The sequence below is a fragment of the Schistocerca serialis genome, chromosome 5, assembly GCF_023864345.2.
Source record: "Schistocerca serialis cubense isolate TAMUIC-IGC-003099 chromosome 5, iqSchSeri2.2, whole genome shotgun sequence".
NCBI classification, from domain to species: domain Eukaryota; kingdom Metazoa; phylum Arthropoda; class Insecta; order Orthoptera; family Acrididae; genus Schistocerca; species Schistocerca serialis.
This window is the reverse complement of record NC_064642.1, coordinates 361,053,144-361,067,714: the sequence shown is the minus strand read 5'-3', so window position 1 is coordinate 361,067,714 and position 14,571 is coordinate 361,053,144. Positions and strand designations below refer to the sequence as shown.

The window sequence follows — 14,571 nt, the reverse complement described above, 5'->3', positions numbered from 1 at the left end:
AGGAAGATCTGCAGTGGATAGGCACTTGGTGCAGGGAGTGGCAACTGACCCTTAACATAGACAAATGTAATGTATTGCGAATTCATAGAAAGAAGGACCCTTTATTGTATGATTATATGATAGCGGAACAAACACTGGTAACAGTTACTTCTGTAAAATATCTGGGAGTATGTGTGCGGAACGATTTGAAGTGGAATGATCATATAAAATTAATTGTTGGTAAGGCGGGTACCAGGTTGAGATTCATTGGGAGAGTCCTTAGAAAATGTAGTCCATCAACAAAGGAGGTGGCTTACAAAACACTCGTTCGACCTATACTTGAGTATTGCTCATCAGTGTGGGATCCGTACCAGATCGGGTTGACGGAGGTGACAGAGAAGATCCAAAGAAGAGCGGCACGTTTTGTCACAGGGTTATTTGGTAACTGTGATAGCGTTACGGAGATGTTTAACAAACTCAAGTGGCAGACTCTGCAAGAGAGGCGCTCTGCATCGTGGTGTAGCTTGCTCGCCAGGTTTCGAGAGGGTGCGTTTCTGGATGAGGTATCGAATATACTGCTTCCCCCTACTTATACCTCCCGAGGAGATCACGAATGTAAAATTAGAGAGATTAGAGCGCGCACGGAGGCTTTCAGACAGTCGTTCTTTCCGCGAACCATACGCGACTGGAACAGGAAAGTGAGGTAATGACTGTGGCACGTAAAGTGCCCTCCGCCACACACCGTTGGGTGGCTTGCGGAGTATAAATGTAGATGCAGATGTAGATGACTGGTAATTTGTTGGCCCTAGATTTGATACTCGCAGCTTCTAACTTTTTTTTTTTATTTTATGTTATTCCTCACAATGTTAAACAATTTATTATAAAATTTAAATACATTTGAACAGTTAAATTTATATATGTAAAATTAATATATTCAATTTAGTTATGATTCCTACCCTTTTACATCAAAAGTCTACAGATGGTGAAAAAGCTAGTATACGAGCAATTTTAGTATGAAAGTTTCTTTTTTCCATAGCAGTTACTAATTTATTAAAAGGTGATGACATTTTCCATTTTTGCTGCATTAATTTTATTTGTTCATTATTTGTGTCAGCCTTCTAGGTCATTCTCAAGTGACTTTGTGGTCCTTCAATAGAAAAATATACCTTACATATTGAAATGTCAGTGTCTTCAAATTTGTGTTTCCGGTTCATTACATTTCACATTGCTGTCTTGTTGGTTTGACAGCTTGAAATTTGCAAAGGGCAACAAAAATTTTAAGATAGTGATATTTCAATATTAAGGCATTGTTTTCTCTTCCAGAACCACAAAATCACTTGAGGATGGCCTAGAAGACTGAAACTTGAGATGAATAAATAAACTTAATACAGCAAAAGTGGAAAATGTCATCTTGTTTTAGTATGACAGTGTTTTCTGTAGATGATCTGCCAGAGAGGCTCTTTTCCAATATATCTTAGGAGGAGACATTGAGACTTAAAAAGAGTTATGTAGATCTCCAATTGAAAATCTAACAACAGCACATGGAATGAGGCTCACTGATTTGGCTCAAACTATGTTAATAGAAGCAGATAAATGCTCTTTTCAAGTTCATAGAATATTTTGCCGGACTGGGCCATCAGATGAGGTATAATGCCCTCTATTTATGTAGGCATAGAGTATGAGGAAAATTCAAACAATGTCAAACAGGTGCAGTAGCTGAGCACTTGGCTGGCTGCCCACCTGGGAACATTTTGTGCTGCCACTCCTATTGTGGGTCCTAGGTAGACAGGATTTCCTGACCAACAACCCTCACGCTGAGTCTACTGCTGTGTGAGCTGCTGCTGCTGCTGCTGACGTCTGGTAAGTACTAAATTTAATTTTTGATTTCTGTTCTGCCTTCTTTTGAAAAACCATGGCTTCACTCAATCGATCTAACATAATACAATATACATTTGACCAGAATTCTGAAAGACCAACTACATTCGAAATTCATAACTGGATAACAGATGATATGAAAGTTCCTATGGAACACATAAATGGACTTAACTGGATTTCTTGATTAACTCACTGTTCATAAAAATAGACAACACTGATGAAACTGGGAGACTGAGGTGGGGGGGATGTACTTGGAAATTTCAACACAGAGACAGGTCATTTAGCAACATTATGATTCAGCATTGAGCTTATGGCATCAGGAATGTAAAAGTGTGCACTCTACTTCTTGTAGTGCATGACAAGTAGATCATAAAGTCTTTCAGGATATATGGGAATGTTTTTGGACTAACAAGGGAAAAATGGGGTACTGCCTGCAGAATTCAAGTAGATTCAGGGCTGCAGAGTGTAAAAATAGACTTATGAAAACATATTCCATCATTAAAAATGGTTTGTGGTCACATAGGATTTGTAACATACAATGGACAATCACAGAGGACAACATAGCAGACAACCGATGAAGCTGAAAACTAGGAGAAGTTACTGATTTGAAATGACTTCAATTGTGTTATAGCGAAAGACCACATATCGACACCAAACACATGCACCAATATAGAAATTGCCATCAGAAAAATGCAACTCAGATTGACAGGATATCATGCCTTGGAACTTAACCCATAAAATATCCTTTGTAGAAATAAAACCCTTCACCTTCTCAGAACACAGCTGTCAGATTTCAGAAATAAACCTACCAATACAAAAGAAAGACTCAGGCGAAAGCTTTTGGAGAATGCTCACTAGTGACACGAAAGATACATCACTGCTTAAGGAAATTGATGCTACATGGAGGGAATGCCTCAAGAAGAAAGAGGCAGCAGAAACATCTGTAGAATGATGGACAACACATGCTAAACCCAAGATCAGAAAAACACTTATAAAATACAGCAGACTTTTATACCCAGCGCATAAGAGACACAATAAATGCTCCAATGGACAATGAGACAGAGCGCTTGCACAAACTAAGATGCATAAAGGTTAAACTCATGAACATAACAAAAGAGGAAACAAAAGGAATCAAAAAAAGAAGCCAACCAATGTGGACAATAGAAGAAGAACTGGCCACAATGCACCATATCAGCAGGATAATTAGAAAAAACAACGCAAAAAGAAATTAAGGAACTCAAAACAGAAGAATTATAACAGCAATAGAAGAGATCTTGGAGCAGAAATGTAACTACTTAGTCAACTGTTCAAGAGAGAGGAATTGAGTGACACCATAACGGACATCCTCCTACACAACTTGCCTGATGTTCTGACAGGTGCAGATAGATCAAACCTGGAAGAAAGTATGGAAAAAGAAGATGTCCATAACATCATTAAATCCAGCCCAGCTGGGTAATCACCAGGATCAGATGGGATTCCCACTGAATTCTACTATATGAGCTGGAACACTGTTAGGGACACCTTCACGAAGTTGTGAATGACAGGATTGGCAGTCAAAAAATACCAAAAGATTTCACAAAGGGACACACACTCTTAACCCAAAAAAGGTGTACTACAAAGAATAGAGGATTACAGACCTATCACACTACTAAACACTGACTACGAAATGGCAGTGTGATGCGTGGCAGACAAGCTGAAAAAAATGATACAGCAGTAAACAAATCCAAGGCTGTAATCGTGTCAGTGGACTTCGATAAGGCCTTCAACAGAGTAAGCCATGACTATCTACACAAGATTCTTGAAAAACTCATCCTCGGAGACTCTTTCCATTAAATAATAAAGAATATACTTAATACTGCCACCGCCAGGGCATTAATAAATGGCCCTAACACAAAACTGATACAAGTTCAGAGGTTGGTAAGACAAGGCTGCTAGCTCTTGGTGGCACTACTTGCCTTAGCTCTGAATCCCCTGTTGCAGAAAATCAACAAAACCATCAATGGAATCACACCACATGCCACTACAGTAGAAAATAAAGCCATGATGTAGTATTCTTCATAGAAGACAAGGCAGATCTCCGAAGAATACAAGAAGCCCTTCAAAATTTTGAATGAGCGGCAGCGGCAAAAATAAATCTGAAAAATACTGTACTCATACCAAGCACTCAGGAAAAAAGAAGCTTAACAAAGGTAGCACATGGTACTCAGTAGTTGAAACACAAAAATGCATGGCGCTACAACTTTACTCATATCAAATGAAAATGGCAGCCCAAAACTGTTACTCAGTTCTGTACAAAATAAGAGGACTCACAAGGTCAAACGGAAATACAGAGCTAGACTTATTCCAGAAGGTGAATCTCATCAACAAACAATTACTATTAAAAGTGTTGTTTATGGCCCAAATGTCAAGTCAATCAAAAGAGATAATGAGAGACACAGAAGGGGCAATACACTATCTTCTATGGTGTTGTGAAATCTCTAAAGAGCAGTGCACCCCATGACAATGGTTATACATGGAGGAGGAGTGGGACTTATCGACCTACAAAGGATATACGAGGTGTTTCTGATCCACCATTTGAAAAAATCCATACTGCTTGACAACCGCCTGGCCAGAGTCAGAAAAAGCTCTAGTAAACCTAGGAAAGATCCCTTTCAAACTAAAATACATAAATGAATATTACTTGCAAAATGGATACATAGTAGAAACAGCCAATAACCCGCTCATAAGAATGACAAAAAAAGCTATATGCAGAACGGAGAGAAGAAGTGCGACACAACAAAACTGAATTTTTAAAAAAAACTTTAAATGGTTACAAGTATGGCAAAACTTGGACAAAGTTGCCTTAAATACCAAAGTAAAAGCAAGCACACTTCACGCACAAACGACCGTCAACTACAGCACCTTGAGCTGGAGATGTTGAAGCTTGTAGTCATGTGTGTGTCAGGTGTGCTTGCTTGCTTGCTTGCGTGTGTGTGTGTGTGTGTGTGTGTGTGTGTGTGTGTTTGTCGTTTACTGACACAGGCTGTGGCCGAAAGCTATATATGAGTGTCCCTTAATTGTGCCTGTCTGCAACTTGACATGTCTTCTTTATGATAAGTAGCAATCTGTCTTTTCCTACAGTGTTGGTATCCAGCATAGTTTGAAAATAAAAACAACCTGGTGTAAGGTAATAAATGACATTACGACATTGTGGCCACAAATGTTAAATATGCAGCAATCAACCTGAGACCCCAACTGACAAATGCCTTAATCACAACTCCATTGACACTTAGTATATTGTTTTCAATGCAGGAACACAGCAAGAACATGACAAGCATGCACAGAACTGCTAGCATTTGTCAACAGAACCACTCTGGCAAATGTAAAATTGCAGCTACTGACTGCACCAGACACAAAACCTTTCCCCAAACAAAAAAGGCTAAGTGTAGTGCCCTGCGGTCGGCACGAAAGAACTAACAGTCAATTTGAACACACTTTATTCTAGTTAAAGAAAAACGCCTTCTTGGCATAAACTAAGAGTTAAACGCAAGAACAACCAGAAAAAAAACCACAACTCTCATGGTGGCAAACCAGATAAGGAAAAAAAAGACAATGGAATAACATACTGACCAAAATCTACTCTACACAATACAAAATACAATGTGCTACTACAATGCTATGGTGAATGAGTACAATGCTAGGGCTGGCATAAGTACTGGCCGGAGCTGTTCCTAGTGGTTGGTAAACACTGCCGGTCTGACGGTCTAGGTGTGCTTATAAAGCCAGGTTGACGGAGTGCTACATGAGTCATATGAGTTCCGATTGGTGGAACACTGCCACATGTTGTCTGGCAAAGTAGTTCTGTGTATATTTGGAAAGTCTGTTATTGTTTCTGTCCACTGGTGATGTTTCTCTCCACACTCCTGAAAGGGGGTCGGCAACCCATCTTGCATGTCAGTTGTGCGGGCCCTCTAACAGTAAGGGGTCGCTATGACACTAAATTACTACATGGATTTTAGGCCAGACTGTGTACTCAATAATCAAATTAAAACACAAAGACAAATAGAATACCTATCATACTTATGGGAGGAAAATAAAATAAAAAAATCATGGTCTCCGAAAGATACAGATCAGAATTCACGATCTTTATGCAAACAGCTCGAGGTGGCCTTCAAGAAAGCCATCAGTCCATGTGATGTCACTGTCTCCCCAACCCTTCACAGACGGAAGCCAGGCTGAGGAAGGTTGCAGCCCACGGCGGCCATCGCACCAGCCCCCAGCCAGCCCGTATGAACAGGACCCTCTCCTACAATGTGACACAAGAGCTGTCTTTTTCATCATGACAGTACACAGCAGGAGTAGAAATTTCTACAGATAAATGATACTGTCCCAGTATGTACCAAAAGTTTTGAGCAGCCATCCTATACCCGTTTCGTTTCCATGAGAGAAGATTTTATTGCAAAAGTAATAATTTTAATGGTGGAAGTGCCCCTATAATGTGACCAACTATCACATAACACTTGCAAAAAATGATCTAATGGGTAGTTTCAAAAGACAGGTTTACAGTAAAATGGAATTTATTCTGAAAAATGTAAAACACTCTGGGTGGAGCTGAGAAACTAACTTTCTGTAACATATTCATTTATAGCTCAATATACACTTTTGCTTAGCTCCATAGTTATGTCTCACTGATACTGATTAGAAATGAAATAGGATGCCTTGCTAATAACATGTGTTATACAACTGCTTAACTACAGACGTCTTGGCCTAAGGTAGATATGCCACACTGCGGCATTTTCCAATAAATACCTTATCAAGTCTCCAGTCTTTCTTGTCTTCCCTTGCTAGCTCATCACAGTGCAACAGCAGTCGCTGCAAATTGACTTCCAGCTTTGACATCCCCATACTGCCTGTAAACCAAACACAAAGTTTCCATTAAAATATGACATACTTGGAAGTTATAACAGCAGATTTTTGGACACATTTACACTAGGCCACATTGAACCATGTCAGCTCAATACAAAATCGAAGATGTTCAAATTTGTAATACATGGTGACAGTTATTTCTGAAATTCATTTTTTAATGATTTACATTCTGTGTAAACTACTTATGATTCCACTTCATCATTTCATTTTGCCAGCTGTGCTGAGTAGTCCATAGTTCCATCAGCTGATGAATACATGTTTGCTATAGGCTGTAATACTCACAATATTAAAAAGGCAAACATATTACTTAAAGAAGGTGTTTTGAAGAAGGGTGAGGACAAAGATATTCTACTTTTGGAACGTACAAGCTTATCTGTCTGAGAAGTGTTGCTAAAATCGTTATGTAGCAGACAGTACGAGCAGAGGCTACTATGTGGAATCAGTCCCCAATCAATGTGGTTTTAGAAATGGGAAATCGACATATAATTCTGTAAATGAGGCAATATAAAATAATTGTGTAGGGGAAAAAATACACCATCAAGTGGTGGCAGAAAGAAAAACATATAAAAGCTATGGAAATGTGCAAGTTTCTGGAGGCAGTGGCTCTTTACTCTGGAAGAAGGGTTAACGGGGAAATAAAGAGGGATGAAGGAAAAGGACTGGCAAGATTTAGGAAATGGGGAAGGTTATGAAAAAGTTGCCCAGAACCCTGGGTCGGGAAGACCTATTGGACAGGATGAGAAGAAACAATTTAATAACTTTAGCAAGAAATACTCAAAGGAAATACGTAGCCGCTGTAATCACAAGCACTGCTGCGTTGTTTGATCTGGTGGCTAGTACATTTGTACCCCCTAAGGGAGTTGGATTGCCTTCAAGCTCTACAAGGCTTCCTAAAAGACATAGAGGCAAGAAATGCATGTCCAGATCAACACTTAAGCAAAAAGATTTCTGAAGGCTGTCCGCAAGCATTCATCTATTATGGTCCTGTGTTTCACAATTTTATGTAGGGTCCACTCCAAGGAAAACGGCAAAAGAATCAGCGAACGGTTTGACGGCATATGAATCTTGTCAAGAGTAACTTATGAAATGAACCAGAAATAGATTTAACACTGGTCATTGAGAGGTGCACAACTTGTACCTATAAGTAAGGTTACAAGCAATGCCACAAAACACTATACATATTTGGGAAAAGACCCTGTAAGAGATCCACTAATGTGACTTAATAACATAGCCATAAAAACAAAATTTTAAGTGTCTTCCTGGGTGTGATTCAATTTCTGTGCTCCTATAGAAGAAGCATGTGTGAGAGGCACAAAAGTAACATGGAAAATAATAAGATATGCAATATGATATTATCAACAGGCTATTTTTAACTGTTATTTTGAAAGTGTCTGGACTGTTATGCTGCTGCTGGTAGCCAACACAAAGCTTAAACAGGATACAACAAGGGATATTTGACAGGTAATCAGGAGCCAAAAGGTCATAGAGAAAAATAGCTAAGAAACAAGAGCTTCTTTCTCTGGCAGGAGTGTTGGGATGATGCTAATAAAGGAAGACAAATCCACAACTTCTTTCCAAATATCAAACAAAGGGGCTGTATGTGGTATCTGAACCCCTCAAGATGGCTGATTCACTTTCTGATGGCCCATAGTCTATAAGTAACTTCCACCAAATCAAAAGAAAAGTAACAAACAAATGTGCCTGCAGAGAAGAAGATCATATAGTCTGGTAATGTATGTGGAAGCAACTACTGCTGAGTGGCAGCAAAACATTCACAACTGAACACCAAGAGCTAAGGAGATTCTGTACCATGACTCATCCTTGCAGATCCTAGACAACATTCCCGATGCATAGCCAAAATAAGCTCAGGAGACATGATCATTTGAATGTAATAATAACACACACACACACACACACACACACACACACACACACACACAAATTGGTCATGACCATTGTGAAATTGCTCTATTTGCCAACAGTACATAGTTCATTTACAAATTTTCCACTCAAATGTGATTGCCTGCTAGTTTACATTTACTGCATTTGAATTCCTTTTTTTCAACCTCAAGTCACATTATTCTTATGACCACAGGGTAAAATATTTAAGAATAAATAAATTAATTAATTACAAGGCAGTTACTGTGTTTCCCTAAGAAAGTATGCCTAGTCTATGTTGGTAAATAAATGATTTTTTTTAACAGGAAATGACACTAACAGTAACTTCCTTCCAAAAATAAATGAGAGTAACTGAAAGTTCCCCATGGTAATAAGAACAGATTTATGATATGTCAGCTGAAATATGACTGGAACACACTGTCCAAAACTACTTAATTGTCACAGTGGCCAACTACCACAGTTTCAAAATGGTCACATCAATTTGTGCACACATGGCAGAACAGAACTGTATTGCCTGTCCGTCCCATCCATCTTATTCCAGTTACTTCTGCATGATGTCTTCCATTTTTTCTTATGTATAGTCTTGCAGCCTCTAGCATTTTTCAAACAAAGCTGCTACACAACATTATTGTAGCTTTGCTGGTGGTGAGCAATGTTTTCTGTGCTCAGGTGCTATGTTCCACTAGCTCCTGGTATTTTCTACTCCATTTTGTTTGTTACGTCTATACTGTGAAATCACATTCTGAATGCTATAAAAATAATTTAACTTCAATTTACATAAACAGTTCTATAATCTCTATTTCACTAAGATCACATAAATTCATTATGGCCCTCGACCATATTTACAAAATAAAGTGCAACGTCTGTTCATTCATAAATATTACAAGGAACAGTCAAATGAAAACAAGACAGATGGAAAAAAGTAAGTAAACTGTTTATTTCTTTTAAAAGAAATTGTCATAACTGTTAATACATTTCTACCACTGTGAAAAAATGTTAAATGTTTGCAGTTGCATACGCAACCATGATTGTACCCAGATGTGCACCTCTTTGTCTGAAGCAAACTGACAGCCACAAATGTCTTCCGCCAGGTCTGCAAAAACATGGAAATCATGTTGGGAGAGATCAGGACTGTATCGAGGATGCGTAAGGGCTTTCCAGCAAAACTTCTGAAGCATAGCAGATTCAAGGTTGTTTTGACTAAGCTGCAGAATACTGAAAATCAAGTTGTTTTTGCCCTGGAAGCCATCCATACAGGCAACCTGCAACTTGTACCACGTTTTCAAATAGTCATTTAGTAATATAGATATGGAATTGTGATTACTGTTGACACTTCTGCACACTAGTCAAAAATATGTGCTAACTGCCCTTAAATATTTAAGCATTTAAAATAAAAAATCCATAGCAGGAATACAGATCTACAAGGTCAGTTCTCATCTCTTCCACTCGTGTATCTTTGAAACAAAGAAAAGTATGTATACAAAAGTATAAATACAATATATGTTGTTCTGTGAAATACCAATTACTGATGCAGTCTTCACTGAGAGAGCTCTCAGTTTTTACATATGCTGTTTCCATTTAGGTATCTTTTGTGCCTTAAAGTGATGGAGCTTAAAAAAATTAAAATTCTAATCATAGGTACAGACAGCAATGTGAACGGATGCAATAAAAAAGCTTTAAACAAGGATAAGATAAATGGATATCAGACAACTTCCTGTCAGTTAGACAGCTAGAGGAATACATGCTTCAGTTGCATTGTGTTTGTGATCCATAATGTACTCTGATGTTTTACTCTTCTTTCTTCTAGTGGGAATCTTAAAGGAAAAAGTTAATGCAAGTACGTGCAGCCATGTACAATTAAAACTGGATCCAGTTTGTACATGCTAATACTTATTAATATGAAACAACTTGCACATAATTTTCTTTCAGATCTACAATATGGGTGCCAGACTGAGTTTACTGATACATATGCATACAAAAATTTTCATCCAGTAGATGAAATAGCTACATATGCTAATAATGCTATGATAATAAATTTTTCTGTGAGAGCATCAAGTGATGCCCATATCCTTCTTTCTCCAACATCATCACTCACATTTACTACTCCTGTATATGAGATTGTTCTTGGTGCTGGACAGAACTCATTTTCCGTAATACGTGGAAAACAACGACGGAGGACGATGAATCACACAAGAACGCCATCTATTTTGTCTGCTACAGAAGAACGTGGCTTCTGGATTCGTTTAACGAATAGTCTAATAGAAATTGGAAAAGGAGGTGGAGATGAAAGAATTTTGTACGCTGCAGATCCTCTTCCTTTACATGTTCAATATGTGTGCTTCAGTACATGGTATCAAGTTACTGGAAAGTGGATATATGGCTGTCCTACCAACAGAGGTACAATTATGACGTTCATTTAACTTTGAATGTTAAACTCAATCACAATTTATTGTACATCTTCCTAAATTGCACAATCATTAGCTTATGTTAATGAAAAAGTGACAATCTGCTGTTAAGGATTTAAATGAATCGTCTCCAAACACATTACATCGCAATAAATATGACACCAACAATACTGAAATGAGCAAAATATTTTAACTGAAATCATTATCACAGATTTACCAATGAACTCTTACGAGAGGACATGTCAAGCATCACAGATGTAATGAATTCACTCTGTATTGTAGTGGAATCAACACATATTGCATACATTTTATTGCTATGCTCATGATGTTAGATACAGATTAGTTTTTTGTTTTAAAATGAGAGACAATGTACATAGTAGGGAAATTCCACAAAGTTACAGCAATGATGAAAGCTTTAATGCAGTTGCTATACTTGATAAATTTTTCTGTGATAATTAGTTTGCATGATCTGGGGCCCCAAAAAAATGTAAACCTTTCATCTATTTAATAATTTTTATTTTATTCTGTTGACTATCCACTGAACTCTTTGTTGCAACAATAAAAAATAAACTGAAGGTATTTGATAAAAATGAGGAATCTTGATCAATAAAAATCTATATTATTTGTAACTGATGATAATTACTGCATAATTATAATAACAACACTGAGGTAAATATTTGATCTGTATTTGTGCTATACTCTGGTGCCACACATTTACTTTTTTTGAATTGTTATTTACAATAGATTTCAGTTTCCTTCATGTTATATTCTCTTACAAATGCAACAACAGCCTCTGATATAATGTATCTATCAAAATTAATATAGTCTGTTCAATTAACAGAGTATTTAATCTCCTTTTCCACACAAGCAATAGATTCTCTAGTGTGCAAACAATATTTTTTTATGTGTGGCTAATATAAACTGAAAACACTATTGTTCCAAATGAATCAACACCCGCCTCACGGATTCAGTCACTTTTCCAAAAATCATATATTGCTTCTCAGTTCTTTATAACTGTTACCTACTTGTCTGTTTCCCTGTTTCTCATTTGGATTAATTCTTTTGGTATTGCAAACTTTCTTTGTGGAATTCTTTTCATTTAATTTACCTGACTTTTGAAGAACTTGATACTTATAAATCTTTCAGAATTGTCTGTTGCTGTATTATTGTGTCTATCACTCAGCAAAAATGCATTCCTTTCTCTTCGTCTGTCCACTTGTAGCACCAAGTTTTGCAGTAGGTCAGTAAGTTTCTGCAGTTTGGATTAATGGCCTCTAATCAATCTTATCATATTACACAATATCTAAGAAGCTATGGTAAAAAACATTTTTAGAGCCAGGTTTCACATAATGAACTCTTTACAGTAAACTATTTACCACTGAAATATGATTACTTTTTTAAAATAATAATAAACAAGTTTATTCAAAATATAAAGCACTAAATACAAATTTCTAAAGTGCAGTAAAAGATGAGAGTGGCAGTGTGAAAAAATCACAACAGTGCATGTAATTTGGACCTAGTGGTCTAACAAAACAACTTAATAATTAATAACTGTTTTTCACATGTCAACAGGATATCAACAAGAAGAAGAACAATTGACTGTAACACAGAAACTGCGTAAGGACATGTTGACGTATTATGATCCATATTCACGACCCACTGTCGCTGATGATCAAATCACAACAGTATACATTGATTTACAGTGTTTAAATGTGAAACTGGTAAGTCTGAGCATCAGTCCACAAATTAGGTGAAGAACTATTACTTTTCCTGTGCATCTTCAGCTGTTTTGCAATGTAAGAAATATTCTGTAAGTTTTGGGCATGCAACTGCAGAAATTCTTTGTCTTCTACTGATATTTCAGCCACAAATCTTCTGGCAATCCTTGAGGAAAGCCAAGAGACTGATAACAAGTTGCAAACAACTGTCTTACATGCACCACAGCAATGGCATGGTGCAAGCAAATCTGCAGCAAATATGCTGGTGGGTGGCTTAGAGGTGTTCTTGAAGATGTGCACTAGCTATGGGAAATGAGGAAAGTGCTCAAATGGCTCAACCATTCTTTGGTGAATCTTTGCTGCCAGGTGTGGTGACTCTTCTGTGAGCTAATTCGAGTAAGCCTTCCAAAATTCCTTCATCAAGCAAGACAAAGTAAATATTCCAGAAATCGAATCAAGAACAGCTGCCAACATGAGTAACGTAGAAGCAGATGTCCTCAGACTAGTGAAGCAACTTAGATCACTTAACAAAAGCAGGTCTCCTGATCCAGACACTATACTGGTTCTTTCAGAGTACGCTGATACAATAGCTCAATTTTTAACAACCATATACAACCGTACCCAAAGACTGGAAAATTGCACAGGTCACACCAATATTCAAGAAAGGTAGTAGGAGTAATCTGCTAAATTACACGCCCATATCATTAACGTTAATATGCAGCACGATTTTGGAACATATATTGTGTTCGATCATCATGGATTACCTTAGAGAGAATGATCTATTGACACATAGTCAACATAGAAAACATAGTTCTTGTGAAACACAACTAGCTCTTTACTCATACAAAGTGTTGAGTGCTATTGATGAGGGATTTCAAATTGATCCCGTATTTCTAGATTTCCAGAAGGCTTCTGACACTGTACTACACAAGCAGCTTGTAGTGAAACTGCATGCTTATGGAATATGTGACTGGTTTCGTGATTTCCTGTCAGAGAGGTCACAGTTCATATTAACTCTGACAGAAAGTCATCGAGTAAAACAGAAGTGATTTCTGGCATTCCTCATGGTAGTGTTAGGCCCTTTGCTGTTCCTTATCTATATAAACAATTTAGGAGACAATATCAGCAGCCATCTTAGGCTGTTTGCACATGATGCTGTCGTTTATCGACTGGTAAAGTCATCAGAAGCTCAAAACAAATTGCAAAAAGATTTAGAAAAGATATTTGTATGGTACAAAAATCGGCAATTGACCCTAAATAAAAAAAAGTGTGAGGTCATCCACATGAGTGCTAAAAGGAATCTGTTAAACTTTGGATACACAATGAATCAGTCAAATCTAATGTATGTAAATTCAACTAAATACCTATGAATTACAATTACAAACAACTTAAATTGGAAGGAACACATAGAAAATATTGTGGGAAGGCTAACTAAAGACTGCATTTTATTGGCAAGACACGTAGAAAATGTAACAGACCTACTATAGAGACTGCTTACACTATACTTGTCCATCCTCTTTTACAATATTGCTGTGCAGTGTTGGATTCCTTAACAGATAGAATTGATGGATTACATTGAGAGAGCTCAAGGAAGGGCAGCACGTTCTGTATGTCACTGAAATGATACAGGATTTGGGGTGGACATCATTAAAACAAAGGTGTGTTTAGTTGCGGTGGAATTTTCTCACGAAATTTCAATCACCTACTTTCTCCTCTGAATGCGAAAATATTTTGCTGTCATTGACCTACACAGGGAGAAATGATCATCATAATAAAATAACGAAAATAAG

The 14,571-nt window shown here is 37.4% G+C and overlaps 2 protein-coding genes across 5 annotated transcripts in view; one reads left to right on the top strand and one right to left on the bottom strand.

Moving 5' to 3' along the window:
• Window positions 1–14,571, bottom strand: part of LOC126481692 (vesicle transport protein USE1) — a 116,808-nt gene that overhangs the window by 48,889 nt on the left and 53,348 nt on the right. For 3 of the 4 annotated variants that reach the window (XM_050105635.1, XM_050105637.1, XM_050105634.1), the window contains exon 2: window positions 6,643–6,743. In XM_050105635.1, coding sequence (XP_049961592.1) covers window positions 6,643–6,738 — 96 coding nt within the window. In that variant the 5' untranslated portion in view covers window positions 6,739–6,743. Of the gene's footprint in view, window positions 1–6,642; window positions 6,744–10,177; window positions 10,308–14,571 lie in introns of those variants that run through there. The other variant, XM_050105636.1, reaches the window with a different exon arrangement.
• Window positions 10,347–14,571, top strand: part of LOC126481690 (acetylcholine receptor subunit beta-like 2) — a 47,732-nt gene continuing 43,507 nt past the window's right edge. Inside the window, exons 1-3 of the mRNA XM_050105632.1 lie at window positions 10,347–10,495; window positions 10,588–11,055; window positions 12,636–12,784. Of these exons, the coding sequence (XP_049961589.1) occupies window positions 10,432–10,495; window positions 10,588–11,055; window positions 12,636–12,784 (681 nt within the window). The 5' untranslated portion in view covers window positions 10,347–10,431. The remainder of the gene's footprint in view (window positions 10,496–10,587; window positions 11,056–12,635; window positions 12,785–14,571) is intronic.